Genomic DNA, 15,564 nt, shown 5'->3' with positions numbered 1-15,564 from the left:
ACCGCAACGCCGAATGTCCTACACATCAGTTGCCGAATGCCTTGCAACAAACAAGGGGCGCCAACAGATACAAGGCACAATACCTTTCACGTCCGTAGGTTTCCACATACTATCCACTAGTTATTGAATGCCGTCATAGGAACACTACGCCGAACGGCGCTTATCTGAAACAAAGTACCGTGCATCAAATACCGAGAATACCCAATCGACGACACCAAATGTCGCACCCCTGGCACAACGTTCAGAACGTCGGACCTGGATACCAAAAATATATTTCACACCACACATAGTACCGAACGTGGACACCGCACCCCATCTTTCCTGACACCGCACCCTGATACAACACTCCCGACCTCCAGCGCCTCACACTCTCGTACAGCACCTCAGTACCTTACCCCTGACCCCTAGTTCCGAATTTCTAATACCGGCACGGACCCCTATATCGCACTCTTCATACCGGACATCGAAATCTGACTAGGGACCTCCGGCCTCTGCAGCAAACACCGCACCCCGATTCCGGAATATTGCTGTCCGAATACCGCATGGGATACCTGGCACAACATTCGCGACCTCGAGATAGGGCCACTCCCGCATGAGGCGTTCAACACACATCGGAAGCGGATTTGAGATACCAGATCTGGGAGTGGCGTTAGATGTGTGTATGGTGTTACGCGATAGGTGGCATAACTGGGGCATGAAGTGTGTGGCCATTTGCTGTGGATGTGCGGTGTCGCATTTAGGGTACGAGACTTGGGTGTGGGATATGGTGTGATATGAGGCTCGAATTCAGATGAACAGAAAAATAACAAGTACACAACGTAGCATTATTAAACAAACAACATATGACAACTTCGAAACTTACTGTACAGTTGTTTAAGAAAATGTACTTCTTATGTATTTCAAACTAATAAAAACACTAGTATGTTAAATGTACTCACTATGAATCATTAACTCATCTTCTATAGCTATAGCATGCATAGCACCTTAAAGTAATTATGAACTTATTTATCAGTTTATATGAATAAACAGTATAATGGCCTTTATTCCCACCATTATTGACTGCCAATTGTTGTTAGGTTAGCGGTAAGCAGCAAACAACAAAGTCCAGGGAGTCCTACAGCACAGTAGACTATTAAGTCAACGATCTGCAAATAACCGACAAGAAAAACAAATTAACTGTTATAAAAGAAATAATATGAAACATATAACAAAAAAGCACCATAAACGAAATGAACTAGCAAAATTAACAAAAGTAGCCCAATGTCAAATTAACTCACTAATATTTATGATCAGCTCAGCTATCTATCAATCTTCTCTGTTTTTCTTCTTTGTTTTTATTAATAGTGAACACCTATTACTTAAACAGTTTGCTAATAGTAAAGTGCTCGTTTCTTATAAAAAGCAACTGCACCTTTTCGAACATTGCACTGATGAATTTTATACTAGTTTTGTTAATAAAAACTCCCTTGTATCATCACAGGAAGATGGTTCAGCGTTGCTTTAAGACATCATTATCACCTAACCAACATATAGTCAACAACTAAGAACAAGGGATTACTCACTTAAAAATTAAATCTCACACAATCACATAGATGATTCTCAGATACTGCCCTTCCTGCAAATTCGTTCTAGGTTAATTATAAGCAGAAAACAACAAAGTCCAGGGAGTCCTACAGCACAGTAGACTATTAAGTCAACTATCTGCAAAAAATCGATAAGAAAAACAAATTAATTATGTCATTAAGTAAATACCATAAAATAAATAACAAAAACGCACCAAAAACCAACTGAAATACCAAAATCAACAAAAGTATTACAATGAAGAAGCATACACATTACAAAACACAATAAATTGTCAAAATAACAAAATCTAATGACCATAGATACATTGTTAACCTCAATTTATTCTATGAAGAAATTGGGTGCGTTCCATGCGACTAACGATACATGAAAGGAAAAATACCAGACAAAGCAAGGCATACCCTGGTCAAATTAAATAAATATGTTGCACTTTCAAAAATTTAGCCTAAAATATAATGTCCAAATGAACTCACTATTACATATGATCCGTTCAACCTCCTTCCTAACATTACCTGCATACCCTACTGAAGTAATCATCAAACGGCTCCTCTGCTAATTGAGTGATTTAAATAAGTGTAACTTTTTATAAAATCATTGTAATTATAAAGTGCTCATTTCTTATAAAAAACAGGTTAACGTTTTCAAACATTGTACTGGTGTATGTTACACTAGTTTTGTTAATAAGAACTCCCTTGTATCATCACAGGAAGATGGTTTAGCGTTGCTTTAAGACATCATAATCACTTAATCAAACATATAGTCAACAACTAAGAACAAGGGATTACTCACTTAAGAATTAGATGCTCACACAATCACAGAGACGATCCCCAGATATTGCACTGCCATTTGACTGCAAATTCGTTCTATGTTAATGGTAAGCAGCAAACAACAAAGTTCTAGGTGTCCTACCCTACAGTAGACTGTTAAGTCAACTATCTGCAAATAATCGACAAGAAAAACAAATTAAACAAATTAACTATGTTATTAAATAAATAACATGAAATAAATTGCAAAAACGCACCAAAAACCAAATGAAATACCAAAATATACCCAAATATTACAATGAAGAGTCTAGACTTTAGAAAACGGAAGCAATTTGTCAAAATCACAAAATCAAATAACCACAGATGCACGTTAACCTCAATTTATGCTATGAAGAAATTGGGTGCGTTCCATGCGACTCATGATACATGATGGGAAAAATAACAGACAATGCAAAGCATAGCCCCGTCAAAGAAAAAAAAATAAACATGTTTCATTTTCACAAATTAAGGATATAATATAATATCAAATGAGCTCACTATCACATATGATCATTTCCAGTCCCCTTAGTGCCATTACGTGCATAGCATATCAAAGTACCTATCAACCTTCTTTTCTACTCATTAAGTGATTTTAATAAGTTTAATTTTCTATTAACTAATAGTGAATACCTATTACTGAAACAGCTTGCTAATAATACAGTGCTCGTTTTTTATAAAAAGCAAGTGAACTTTTTCGAACATTGTACTGGTGAAGTTTATATTAGTGTTGTTAATAAGAACTTGCTTGTATCGTCACAGAAAGATGGTTAAGCGTTGCTTTAAGACATCATCATCACTTAATGAACATATACACAACAAATAGAAACAAACAATCACTTACTTAAGAATTGGATGATAACACAATCACAGAGATGATCCCCTGATATTACACTGCCATTTGACTGCAAATTCATTCTCGGTTAATAGTAAGCAGCAAACAACAAAATCCAGGGAGTCTTGCACCACAGCAAACTATTAAGTCAACTATCTGCAAATAATCGACAAGAAACACAAATTAACTATGATATTAAATAAATAATTGTAATTGGGTGTGAATCCATACTCCACAATAAATAAATAAATAAATAAATAAATAAATAAACATCAAATAAATAACAAAACGCACCAAAAACCAAGTAAAATACCAAAATTAACAAGTATTAGAATGAAGGAGCCTGGACTTTAACAAACACAATCAATTGTCATATATCAAAATAGCAAAATTAAATAACCATAGATTCAAGTTAATCTCAATTTATGCTATGGAGAAATGGGGTGCGTTCCATGCGACGTATTATACATGAAATGAATAATAGCAGACAACGGAAGCATATTCTTGTCAGTTGCATTTGCTATATTTTTTTATTGAATGCTGCATTTACGGGGCTGTGAAAACTGTCCAGAAAATTTCTTTCTCCTGTTGCTTTCGCAGTTCGTAAAATGATCATCATTCTTCGGTCACAACTGTAACAAAAAAATTAATTTGGTGTAAAATTTAGTGAATACTCTAAAAGGGGGATTGGAAATCAAACGCGGGATCAGTCCTGTAAAATAGCCGTTGTTGTGATGGTATGCGGTTCATTTATTTTATAATAGTAGCAGGTGCTTTATTCAATTTTTTTAATAACACTAATTTTATTTAGAATTGCGTCGTTTACTTAAATTGTTGTAATTATTTTAATTGTTGATAATTTGTAGCAATAAGTATGTATTTGTAATACCATTGTTGGTTAGAAAGATTTCGTTGACCTAATAAGAAACCAGAAATGGAAGCTCCTCGTTCGTCAGATATAGTTATAATAAGCGGAAATTCGCATACTGAATTAGCTTCATTGATTGCGAAAAGATTGGATGTGAAAGTAGCCGATTGTTCCGTTTATCATAAAACAAATAGAGAAACAATGGTTGAAATTGGGGATTCGATTCGTGGCAAGGATATCTATATTATTCAAACAGGCACAAAGTATGTACAGTATTTTTAGTATTGAGTAATATGTTGGGATACACTTAAGAACTACTTTAAACAAACAAATCGAACTAATATAACCTACAGCGATATAATATGGTGGAAAAAGTTTCCTTCCTCTCCCTAAACCCAATCAATTGTTTATACAAATGATACTATTTATTTTTGTAAAAGACAAGTGGGGATGATAACCAAGTCAATTTTAGAGATGTTAATAACAATATAATGGAGCTACTGATCATGGCATATGCGGTCAAAACTTCTTCTGCAAAGTCCATTGTAGGTGTAATACCCTATCTTCCATATAGTAAGCAATGCAAAATGCGTAAACGTGGTTGCATCGTTTCAAAGCTTTTAGCAAAGATGATGTGTAAATCAGGCTTAACACATGTTATTACAATGGATTTACATCAAAAAGAAATACAGGGATTTTTTGATTGCCCTGTAGATAATTTAAGAGCCAGTCCTTTTTTACTTCAATACATCCAAGAAAGTGTAGGTCTAAATCTAATTTTAAGGTATTAAACGAAATCATTTTCTCATAAGTATACTTGTTTAGATTCCTGATTATCGTAATTCAGTTATTGTTGCTCGTAATCCGGGTTCTGCAAAGAAAGCGACGTCGTATGCGGAACGATTAAGACTTGGAATAGCAGTTATTCATGGAGAACAGAAAGAAGCTGAAAGTGACGAAGTTGATGGAAGATATTCACCTCCTGCTGTACCCAGATCTCGCACGATGGACGCAGGTGTCGGTGTGCCTGTCCATCCTGCAAAAGAAAAGCCTCCAATTAATGTTGTTGGCGATGTAGGAGGAAGAATTGCCATAATGGTGGTGTGTATTTTATTTTTGTGAATAAGTGTTTTTAATGTAATAAAATATGTGTATGTATTCTATTTTTTTTTTTACTGCACAGGACGATTTAATAGACGATGTCCATTCGTTCGTAGCCGCTGCTGAAGTGCTGAAAGAGCGTGGTGCATATAAGATTTACGTTCTGGCAACTCATGGACTTTTATCATCTGATGCACCAAGACTGATCGAAGATTCTCCAATCGATGAAGTAATTTTTAACAAATATTTTAAATGTTGTTAATATAATGTTGCTTACGTTTATTATAGGTTGTCGTCACTAATACCATTCCTCACGAGTTACAAAAGATGCAGTGCCACAAAATAAAAACTGTCGACATTTCCATTTTACTATCCGAGGCTATTCGTCGAATTCACAATAAAGAATCGATGTCATATCTCTTTAAAAATGTCACTCTTGAAGATTAAATTCTTTTATTACTTGAATAAGATGTTTAGTTACTCTACTAACTTTCAGTTAATTTTTAGCTCACAAATATATTTTCAGCATCTTTACACTAATCGCTAATATATAAGAAAAAAGGTGACATCATGAAATCGATAAATTACTGTTTTTATTCTTCACATAAAAGATCTGTCTCAGTTGAACACCTAATAAAACAAAACCAACATAAGAATATGTTTTATTTCATTTAATTTGTTAATCAAGAGGAAGTCGTTACCACGGTCTACATGTTATAAAAATAAACAATACGCACTTGATATAAAAGTCAGATACAATTAATTTATATTTTGGAGTCCAACTTTACACAAAAGTAGTTTTTATTCGTAATAAATTACTCTCTCCAAGATAATAAACAGAAAGTATACCAATTTTATGAATACTTTAATAACTAGTTATTTACAAAATACAAACGTAGATCAATTAATTGTCTTTGAAAACGACTTAGCAAATAAATACATACGGGTATGTAATGAATGAATCAAATTATTTACCACTGTTATTTTTAATTTACACCTTGGTGTTATAGATATCGTCGCATGTGAGAAGATACTGTAACGCATTTTTGACTTGAAGCTGATCATTAGAAACTGATATGACATTACTGTCCGATACAAAAACTTTTAAATTATCGTCACAGGGCAACTCTAGAATTTCTTCCCTATTTTCTATTTTCCAACACAAACTTACGTTATCGAAAAACGCTACCAGTAGTCCATTTTCCACGCAGACCCCTTGCAAACTGAAAACAAATTCTGTTATTACAATTCCTATTAATATTTATATATAAATGATTTGTATTTAGCGTTAACGCTTACCTTCCGCAAGTATCATTCGGTTGAAAACTTCTTAACAGCTTCCAAGTGTAATTAATTCCATTTATAGCTATTAGCTTCAATGACGTATCCGAAAATTGTTGTAAAACAAACAAGAAACCCTGCAAAAACATAAGTGTATAACAAAACGAACATTTTAATCATACATTTATATAAATTAAAAGTCGAACAAATTTTCGGGCGGGTATTTTGAAAATTTATGAGACTTTATTTGTTTATTTGTCAGACTCCGTACATAAGCATAATAACATATGAAGTTTACGTAAAGGACCCAAATAGGTAGGGACTACCTGTATAGGACTGGCTGAATACTAAATGCCAACTTAATATAACAATATTGCAAAGGTTAATTGAGAATAGATAATAGTAAATAATACTGCTGCAGTGAGAAATTAATTTCTTAATCAAATTGATTAGTTTTTTTCTTTTTTTCATTTTATATATTTATTACATTGAAAACGATCACATGATATGATAAACATAGCATCTACACAATTAATCCATACAAAGTTACCTGTATGTGGATTTCGAAACGTAAAATCAAGATACTACTACTACTACTAATCTAAATTAAACTTAAAAATTGCAACTATAGCTATGTTTATAATTGATTGATAAGTTAAATAAGCAGTACAAGAACAAAAGCAAAAATATATATTCATTCATTTATAATAAACATCAACAAAAAGAATAGTTATGTTACGATTTAAGTACATTTTTGATAAGATCCAATGTTTTATTTTTTTCTTCGTTGATTTAGATTTTGTCGAAAGGAACTGACAGTTGCGATTATATTATATATATATATATATTTCTGCCGTTTGGTAACTGTTAATAATCGGTGGTCGTATAAAAGAACTTACTCTATCACATTTAGTCCATAATGTTTGAGGAATTTCATTAAAACCTAACAGATCGATTGTAGCTACCACGAATCCGTATTCTACATTCCAAAGAGTTATTTTTTGTTCACCGCAGCCCATAATCAACGTATCACAATCTAAAATAAATATATGTTTTTGTTTTAATTAATTTTAATGGCATAAAATTAGACTTCGTGGGCATTAACGCACCTTGTATGTTATGCATTGTGCGTACATGATAATTAACACAACCCATTTGCTTGGTACTTGCAATAGATTGATAATCCGATGCTAAATGATGATTGTTCAGAAAAGTGGTGGGCACCCCTGCAACAATCGCACACGTAGCCACAAAAATTTTACGAGATCTTTTCAAAACCATGTAAATCACGTCTGCGTCTTTACTACAATATTTACAATTATATGAGTGTAAAATTAAACATCTGCTATACACACAACAAATTACCATTTTACACTGTCCAGCAGAACAATCTTCCTACTTGGTTGACTGAAACACTCCAGCCAAAAATAAATGACCACGATGACGTCCAGAGCGCCGGTATCATTTATTTTCGTCCACATTTCGAAGTAGGCCACCGATTTGTCCATATATGTGACGGTCTCGGTGACTGTTTTGTCAGTGGAATCGTCCGAAACGAGTCGGTGAACATCACCTTTAGCCTCCCACATGTCGTGCACGCCAAGAATATTACCTAATGGACAAACTTTCCAAAAGCTTACAGATAACTCTTGAACGACCACTAATGTAAAATCGAAGTAATATGCATGCTCAACTAGGCCTTTGTTCTTCGCTAGCATTACCGGCTGAACTGCTTGAAACCTACTTTGTATTTTGTTAGACGATATCTCCACCTCATCGTCGTTATTATCGCAAGTTTGAAGACTGGAATCGATAGTAATTTTTGAACGGTGCTTACGACTGAGATAGGTATTTAACGGTTTGCTGTTTGAAGAACTAACTGTGGTACACGAAGAATTAATTTCAGAGGATTTCCTCCGCACTGGTAACAGTTGGTTTTGAACATTGGACGGAAGCGCTACATAGGATAAATCCGGAGACATGACGGTTGATAATAAAGAATTTTGGTTACGTGGAATAGCACATAAAGTCGAGGATCCCGAACCTACACGAGCTGCTGAACTATTTGTGGATACCTGTGAATCCTCTGATTGTTGTTTGGAAATATCTTCCTTTGCAGATAAAGAATAATTTCTTACTTCTATTTCTGACATATTAGAATCAGGTAGCACATAATATATGTTCTTCTCCAAAATATTTGTTTTGTTTCTGGTTTCAATCTCCCTTTGCTGTTTTGAAATAGTCGGTTCAGCTATTTTCAATTCTAATTTTCTTTGACTGTGCGTAACTTGAGTTTCCAACACATTTAAAATTTCGTTCAAGGTAACTGATGCTTTTTCGCTAAAAATCTTTTCGGAAAGCTTAAACCCATTACATGTCAGATCATCGCAATGGAATTCTAATACTTCTTTATGATTATTTGGAAATACGAACATGCTACGTATTTGATTAATTCCGGTGAATTTTGTACTATCAAAAAGAGCTTTCCTGTGTTCGGGGGTAAGGTTTTTTATCAGTTCAAATTGGCTTTTAAGTTTCTCCTTTAACAAACAAGGAACATTTATAGAGGGAACATTATCGGTCATTTCCACACAGAGTTTATTATTACTGGTTCTGTTCAAAGTCAAATCTTTACAATCGTTTATTACCTTCGGCAGTGAATGATTGCTGTTTATCTTATAATCAACACGATTTTTATAAGGGTTTAATTGTTTTTTCCATACAAAATCTTGGCATTTATTTGAATTGTTTGAACTCGACTTAGTAAAGGAATTATTATTGTGAACAAGGCGTAAACTACGTCTAGTTTTACTTTTCGTTTTTACATTATAAGTTTCTTCTGTATAATTTTCTAACGGATCATATTGTGACAAGTACTGTTCTAATTGATCGCATATTTTTTCATTCAATGCTGGCGAATTGTTTTTTTTAAGAGCCTCTAACAATTTTCGTGTTTCTTCGGTTTCATTGCTATGAGGCGCATTGGTAATTTTTGTATTAGCCATTCCTGTTGAAGAATTCCTACCGTTACCAAACAACTTTTCATTTTCTGTAATCAGAAAAGTCTGCATAATGTCCTCAAAGTTACTTTCGTTTTTAATAGGAACAACGCGTTTTAAAGATCGCGAACCATTTCTAACATTTACGCTTCTATTTTGTACCCACGAAGGTGCTAACGATTTCAAATTTAAATCAGCAAATGATTTTCTTGTAGCAGAACTTCCACAAATCTTAGCAACATCGCTATTGTTTTTTGAATTTTCCTCACTTATTTCCGTAGATGATTTTTCAAGTTTCTCACATTTGAATACTTTCTCAGTTTCTCTTCTTTCTAATAATTTCTGATGATTAATTACTCTGATAGATCTTCTATTTTGTAAGAATTCCCGATTTTTTCTACCATGTGTATTCATCAATTGTAAGTATGAACAGAGTTCGTTCTTTTTTTGACTTTCAGGACTCAATGGTTGATCCATTGGTTTACTTTTCTCCCTGTGCAATTTACCACGGCAGTTTTTTTCGTGTATTGAAAGGTTTGATTTTTTAACAAGTGACCTGGAAAAATTGCTACATCCATTCATAAGATTGATTGATGTATTCTCATTGAAACGATTACTTTCATCTTTTAATTTACTGCAGTCTTTTATTTTATGTGTGCCATCATCATCATCATCATCATCATCATCATCGTTATTATTATTAATATTATATTTGCATGAATAATTATTTGTTGAACACCCAGAATCTGATTCTGAATATCTATTATCCCTGTAGTTTAATTTAACTATTGCAGCTGCAGATGATGTTCCAGGTCCACATTCAGTATTACTGAATTTTACATAATCCTGACGAATTAATACAGATTTCGTTGGACGACAGGATTCCTTCTTGGAACATATGTTAATAGCATTATTGGTGAGACTGTCTAAATGTTGACTACTCAATGGAATGTTTCTGTTAGAGTTCAATTCTTTTTGTACAAAAAACATATGTTGATTTTTCATCCATTGTTTTACTTTTTTCTCTGGTGACGGTGTCTCAAAAGGTATTTTAGATTCATCTGATTTCCTCTTTTTCTCCCAAGTCACTCTACATCGTTCTGTTTCTGAAGATCTCATTGATTCCTTTTCCAAAACTAGAAAATTAATGAAAAATTTTAAGGAAATAACGTTTTAGCACTTGTTAGTTTTTAGTAAAATATGCGAATTCAAAATATTTCTAGAAATGAATAATTAGGCAACCCAGAATACGTGCAAGTATTCTTTAGACACATTTCGCTTATTGTTTGGATGCTGTAGGTGTTGTTTCCAGAACTCATTTTTCATTTTGTTTATTTGACAATATAGTAATATATATGTATAATTTGATTAATTTAATAACTTTAGTTTTATGCTGTATAGCATATTCTACACTACAAAAAACTGTAAAAATTGCTTATCAGTCCGTATTGAATATTTGCAAAAAAATAATTGGGAATAGAGAATAAGTAATACAATCAATTATGATTATTTTTGGAATTAATACACGCATCAAGTGGAAGGTACTGACCTAATTGTTATGAAAATTTTAGAAACACCTCCATTTGGAGAACGTTTAGTTTTTATTAGGTTACTCTATCAATTGCTGTGCAATTTTAATGGTCTAAGTGAACTTACACCTATTTCAGTAGTCTGCACATATGAAATCATAAGCAAAAATTAGATATATGTATATGAACACAATAGTTTAAATACATATAAACTGCCAAGTAACTGGCCAATTATGAGATATTTTTTTGACTTATTTAAACTAATTAAATATTTACCTGACTCGTTTGAACTCAATGTTATTACTTCATTCCTCTCTACCTGCACTTCATTTGAAACTTTTGACATTTTTTCGTACCCTTCTCTAGACCGAGGGCATTCTCTGTATACAGTGGAATCACTACCATCGGAGTCACTTAAACAAATAACTTCCATCTTCTGTAAATAGTGCTTTATACATATTTCACTTATTAAATATTTGAAAAACTTACACAGTTTACAGTTTATCGAAGGTATTAGCCATATTGGATTTTTATCCTAAAAAGATATGTATATATATATATATATACAAAGCACTTTTCTAATTAATATATCTTTACACTATTATAAACTTAAAAAAATATATTACAACACACAACTATTGTTTCCACTTTTCCACAGCGTACATGACCATAGATAATAGATCTACCCACATGACATAGACGAGGTACCATCGAGGTACATAAGAGTATCGACAAATTGACAACCATAGATAAGTTGATAACTATCCACACATAGATAAAAAATAAGGTTTGATGAAATTAGAAATTTAAAAGATGAAGTGGGGTCCAGCAAGCCTCCCTCCCAATAAGTCTTTTTTCGAACTTTAGATTACTATAATCGTTTGTTTGTTCGATCTGCACCCGAAAAAATTTTCCTTTTTTTAACAAACTAATGAACGCATAATTATAATACTTACAAGTTTAAATCAGTGGATTTATATACAAGGGTGGCAGTTCTCTCGACCTACAAAACTTGGGACAGAAGGTGACTAGCTGATCCGCAATCTATGGTCGACACCATGGCTGACTCATATGTCACTCTATTATAGGCATAGATACTACTATTAAGTATAAGTGGTTCAGCGAAGTTATGTTTGTTTCGCAGCAAAAATTAAAATTTAAACAAGTGTAAATGTTTTAGTTTATAATTTAGTTTTTTTTATATATTTTTATTAATTTTAAAGTTCAACGGAATCGAAAAAGGCAAAAAAGAATGAGTAATAAGTGGAATTCTGACGATGATTTTAGCCGAGACATCCAAGAATTATCCGTGTTCGGTACTAATGGTTATTTTGATAAAGAAATTTTATCCAACGCCGATGAAATAAGAACGAGATTGCAAATAACGAGACGTAGTCGTTTTGATGATGACGAAAGGTTCAACCAAATATTAAATGATGACAGTACCATTTGTGAGAATGTAGTATTTTGTAAACCCGTTCGAGGAAGACCGTTGAAAAATATACCTTTGGTCGACAAACCAGGGGGTAAATCGTCATTTCTAGACAAACAAAACGAAACTTCTGCAACAATTAGAAGAGTATGTATGCTCTGGTAAATTATCAGTTTTAATCATGACTAAATTTATATGTATCCTATAGAAATATTAACAAAGCAACATACAAACATAATGTTTCAATTACAAAACTTCTTTTTATAGAAATCCACAATAATTATTTCAGAAAACAGTAGCTTCTTCAAGTGAAATTTTCTTCCACCTGAAAAAAACACTGTTTAATGAAATAATTATTTATTTATCAGCTCACAGGTCAAGCTCATTATGCATAAAAAAAATTAAAAATAAAACAAATGTTTATCTCAAATTATGTAATCATATTAATAAAACAAATTTTGAGATTCATAAATGCATAATAACTACTGATATTATATATGTCAAACCAATATCTACTATTATTGAATTTATTGTGGATTTTTTTAATTTATTTTAAAGCTTGCAGACCCACACTATTATTTACATACACAATAATAGTAACATACGTGTCCCGTAGTGTGTCAATGCACAGGTCCTTCTTGGCTAGATTTTTTAATACAATACAGAGGGTAAACATTAATTTTGTTTGATAAATATACATAATACAAAAAGGAAGAGTAAGTGTTGGTCACTTTAATGTAACTAGAACTAGTCAACACTAAATGGTTTTGTAACTACACATTATCATGTTATTTAGATGTATATTATTTACTAATTGAAATGCCTAATTATTTTGATTAGGTGTCTGGCTTGGATTTCTCTAATGATATTATTGAGAACACACTTCGACAAGAGAACAAACGAAAAGAAAATGATGCACCAAAACGAGAAACATTTGCAATGCCAAATATTCGTTTCAATCGCACAGGTTCCAAGTCAAACAGCACCACACCTTCTAATTCATCATCAAGTTCTCCAACATTTTCTTCTCAACAGCCATTGATTAATAAAGAAATGACGCAGGACCCCTGTAAATTTGTGACTCACATCGCCACTGACCTTTATGATGTTTTAAGTAATAGTAAACAGTTAGTTAATAAGGTACCTCCACCTTTGTTTGAAATGATTAAAAAACAATCAAAAGAAAACGTTTCTCAACAACAAAGCTCTTCCTCTAGGAGAAGTAATCAAATTTTTCTTAATAATAAATGTATTGTGCATTCAAAAAATGCAAGTAATTGTAATGTCAAGACTACAGAAGAACAAGACCAAAAAAATTGTATTAATATACTGTGTAATAAGGATTTTCCTCCCTTGTGATAATGATTATAACTGAACTGATTTCTTAAGTTAACAAAATCATAATTATTGTTGCCTTTTGATTGTTTTAAAGTGAGTAGTTCTTATACGACAGCGGACCAAGGGTGCATTAAATAATTTTCTACATGTAGTAAACTTGGAGTATAACGAGTTCTGTGTGCCCTTTGTCCTACCAGCATCATGACGACCGTTTCGCCTAGCCAAATTGATACCTGTCTTATATAGGAAGACGTTTTTCCTCTTGTACTCTGACCCACACATTTACATTTATTTAAAAGTTTTCAGAAAGTAAAATTTTAAACTACCTTCTTGTGTAATAGTGATATACATACATTCATCATCTAACATAATAAGTATCACATGTGAATAGTAAGCGTATTGTTATAATGTTGTATATATTCGGTCGTTTTAGTTATTTGTTGACAAATGATATTGTTTAATTGAAGGTGTTAGTAATTTTACATATATTCAATCGATTAATGAGAAAAAAAATGAAAATAAAAGCCTTTTGGACAAATACGTTTTATTTTACCAACACAAAAAGGAAGAATTGTACAGTACATAAAAAAACAAACATACAATAAACTTATTCAACAATAAAAAACACTTACTTATCCTAAATTTAACCAACTTAAAGAGACCAAGTCTCGTTTGTATTATTCGAGTACAACTTGGAATTAAGCACCTCATCCTGACTATATCGTTCACATAACGTCAGCCTTTTACGCAAAAAACGGCACATGATGATGCCGCCAAGCCACAACAGCTGTACAACGCGTAGCACCTCGTATAAATTAAAAATATCTATCTATCTACTTACTATATTTAATATAATCCTACTATACACAATGAGTTCCTAATTAATAAGGAAAGGCATTCCAAGTTGTGCTCGACTCTCTCTCTCTCTCTCGCCCCCCCTTTCTCTCCAACTACGTTTATCGATCTATTCGTTTAACTAACTATCTTCCTCTTCTCTCTGTATATAATTAAAGGGTGTGTCCTACTTACATTCTAGCATAAAGCCTACAAACTAATCAAGCTACTCTACTTTAAGAGCTACGACCTACTTTTATTTTATTTCCCTACTACCTAAACACGTACGTGGACGAGCGCCATCCACGTAGAATCCATATTTATACAATTAGCGTGGAATAAACCTATCCCCATCAGATTTACACGCGACAGATAATTGCATTTTTCTTTTTGACACGTTCGATAATATCGTCTAAAAATAGCTTCTTACCATCAAATGTATGGTTCAAATACCAAAATAAATTGGATTTATTAACTTTAACAGTGTAAAAATTTCTACGTTTGCGCGCCCATTTTCCGCATAAACAATACTTTCCTTTCTCTTTCAGTTCATAAAAAATCTCATAAAGCTGAAGTATGCCTCGTATCTTTCCCTTTCGTATCCTTAACAGGATGCAATTATACCATAACACAATATCTATATGATGGCGGAGAGCAATAACATAATATTTTAAATTCTGTTTTTTGAAATGAAAGAGTTTATTTTTCGATATTAATTTGTCCATTATTCTTAAGTACAATTTAGTTATAGAATTTACAATCTAAATCAATTACGGTATTTTTCCTTCATCTATTTTAACCAAGTATATATTTCTACACTTTGGCTTTAAAATCCTTAACAAATTCAAACTGTATTTTTGTAGACGTGTGATTACATCAAGAAAATACAATTCTTTTTTCGAACAAACGCACTCTAATGTTCCGTAGTTGATATTAACGAGTTAACAGGTTTCGAATTTAAAAAAC

General features: G+C 32.6%; 3 protein-coding genes and 1 long non-coding RNA gene across 16 annotated transcripts; 2 read left to right on the top strand and 2 right to left on the bottom strand.

Moving 5' to 3' along the window:
- Positions 1 to 6: 6 nt before the first annotated feature.
- On the bottom strand, positions 7 to 3,659 carry LOC108740691. Of its 4 annotated transcripts, XR_001938391.1 has the most exons (7): positions 3,511 to 3,659; positions 3,226 to 3,372; positions 2,371 to 2,517; positions 1,581 to 1,701; positions 1,278 to 1,518; positions 939 to 1,145; positions 7 to 164 (listed from the first exon to the last, which is right to left on the bottom strand). It is a non-coding gene; the product is annotated as an uncharacterized LOC108740691 (long non-coding RNA). The 4 variants fall into 4 exon arrangements; XR_001938390.1 differs by lacking the exon at positions 7 to 164 and having other exon boundaries at positions 804 to 1,145; XR_001938392.1 differs by lacking the exons at positions 7 to 164; positions 1,278 to 1,518 and having other exon boundaries at positions 804 to 1,145; positions 1,563 to 1,701.
- A 122-nt stretch (positions 3,660 to 3,781) lies between these two features.
- Positions 3,782 to 5,841, top strand: LOC108740686 (phosphoribosyl pyrophosphate synthase-associated protein 2). 4 transcript variants are annotated; one of them, XM_018475112.2, is made up of 6 exons: positions 3,782 to 3,953; positions 4,119 to 4,347; positions 4,557 to 4,845; positions 4,910 to 5,185; positions 5,268 to 5,414; positions 5,474 to 5,632. In XM_018475112.2, exons 2-6 carry the CDS (start codon positions 4,151 to 4,153, stop codon positions 5,630 to 5,632), a joined length of 1,068 nt encoding a protein of 355 aa, XP_018330614.1. In that variant the 5' UTR covers positions 3,782 to 3,953; positions 4,119 to 4,150. The 4 variants fall into 4 exon arrangements, with proteins under 4 accessions (XP_018330614.1, XP_018330612.1, XP_018330611.1 ...); XM_018475110.2 differs by having other exon boundaries at positions 3,783 to 3,953; positions 4,083 to 4,347; XM_018475109.2 differs by having other exon boundaries at positions 3,783 to 3,986; positions 4,083 to 4,347.
- On the bottom strand, positions 5,625 to 11,668 carry LOC108740682 (uncharacterized protein DDB_G0283697-like). Of its 5 annotated transcripts, none has more exons than XM_018475090.2 (8): positions 11,484 to 11,529; positions 11,271 to 11,420; positions 7,832 to 10,601; positions 7,576 to 7,769; positions 7,366 to 7,502; positions 6,485 to 6,603; positions 6,161 to 6,408; positions 5,625 to 5,815 (listed from the first exon to the last, which is right to left on the bottom strand). In XM_018475090.2, the coding sequence occupies exons 2-7, from the start codon at positions 11,338 to 11,340 to the stop codon at positions 6,177 to 6,179; spliced, it is 3,522 nt and encodes a 1,173-aa protein (XP_018330592.1). In that variant the 5' UTR covers positions 11,341 to 11,420; positions 11,484 to 11,529; the 3' UTR covers positions 5,625 to 5,815; positions 6,161 to 6,176. The 5 variants fall into 5 exon arrangements, with proteins under 5 accessions (XP_018330592.1, XP_025829830.1, XP_018330590.1 ...); XM_025974045.1 differs by having other exon boundaries at positions 6,357 to 6,408; XM_018475088.2 differs by lacking the exon at positions 5,625 to 5,815 and having other exon boundaries at positions 5,876 to 6,408; positions 11,271 to 11,430; positions 11,484 to 11,668.
- Positions 11,669 to 12,053: 385 nt separating this feature from the next.
- Positions 12,054 to 13,630, top strand: LOC108740689. 3 transcript variants are annotated; one of them, XR_001938386.2, is made up of 3 exons: positions 12,054 to 12,161; positions 12,218 to 12,573; positions 13,267 to 13,630. XR_001938386.2 is itself a non-coding variant. In XM_018475114.2 (2 exons), exons 1-2 carry the CDS (start codon positions 12,247 to 12,249, stop codon positions 13,466 to 13,468), a joined length of 543 nt encoding a protein of 180 aa, XP_018330616.1. In that variant the 5' UTR covers positions 12,067 to 12,246; the 3' UTR covers positions 13,469 to 13,630. The 3 variants fall into 3 exon arrangements, 1 of the variants encoding a protein (XP_018330616.1); XR_001938385.2 differs by having other exon boundaries at positions 12,062 to 12,573; XM_018475114.2 differs by having other exon boundaries at positions 12,067 to 12,587.
- The last annotated feature ends 1,934 nt before the right edge of the window (positions 13,631 to 15,564 follow it).

Source organism: Agrilus planipennis, unplaced genomic scaffold (genome assembly GCF_000699045.2).
Source record: "Agrilus planipennis isolate EAB-ADULT unplaced genomic scaffold, Apla_2.0 scaffold177, whole genome shotgun sequence".
NCBI classification, from domain to species: Eukaryota; Metazoa; Arthropoda; class Insecta; order Coleoptera; family Buprestidae; genus Agrilus; species Agrilus planipennis.
The sequence above is the reverse complement of the archived record's forward strand: the minus strand, read 5'-3'. Positions and strand labels throughout refer to the sequence as shown.

What these genes read in the sequence shown, in the direction of transcription:
- LOC108740682 (XM_018475088.2), bottom strand. Translation starts at nt 11,427, where the DNA reads ATGGAAGTTATTTGTTTAAGTGACTCCGATGGTAGTGATTCCACTGTA. An exon ending in CTGCTGGACAGTGTAAAATG is followed by an intron (nt 7,770 to 7,831) that starts GTAATTTGTTGT and finishes TAAATATTGTAG; the next exon opens with TAAAGACGCAGACGTGATTT. An exon ending in CCGAATGATACTTGCGGAAG is followed by an intron (nt 6,409 to 6,484) that starts GTAAGCGTTAAC and finishes ATTTGTTTTCAG; the next exon opens with TTTGCAAGGGGTCTGCGTGG.
- LOC108740689 (XM_018475114.2), top strand. Translation starts at nt 12,247, where the DNA reads ATGAGTAATAAGTGGAATTCTGACGATGATTTTAGCCGAGACATCCAA. An exon ending in AGAAGAGTATGTATGCTCTG is followed by an intron (nt 12,588 to 13,266) that starts GTAAATTATCAG and finishes TATTTTGATTAG; the next exon opens with GTGTCTGGCTTGGATTTCTC.
- LOC108740686 (XM_018475111.2), top strand. Translation starts at nt 4,151, where the DNA reads ATGGAAGCTCCTCGTTCGTCAGATATAGTTATAATAAGCGGAAATTCG. An exon ending in ATTATTCAAACAGGCACAAA is followed by an intron (nt 4,348 to 4,556) that starts GTATGTACAGTA and finishes AGTCAATTTTAG; the next exon opens with AGATGTTAATAACAATATAA. An exon ending in AAGATTCTCCAATCGATGAA is followed by an intron (nt 5,415 to 5,473) that starts GTAATTTTTAAC and finishes CGTTTATTATAG; the next exon opens with GTTGTCGTCACTAATACCAT.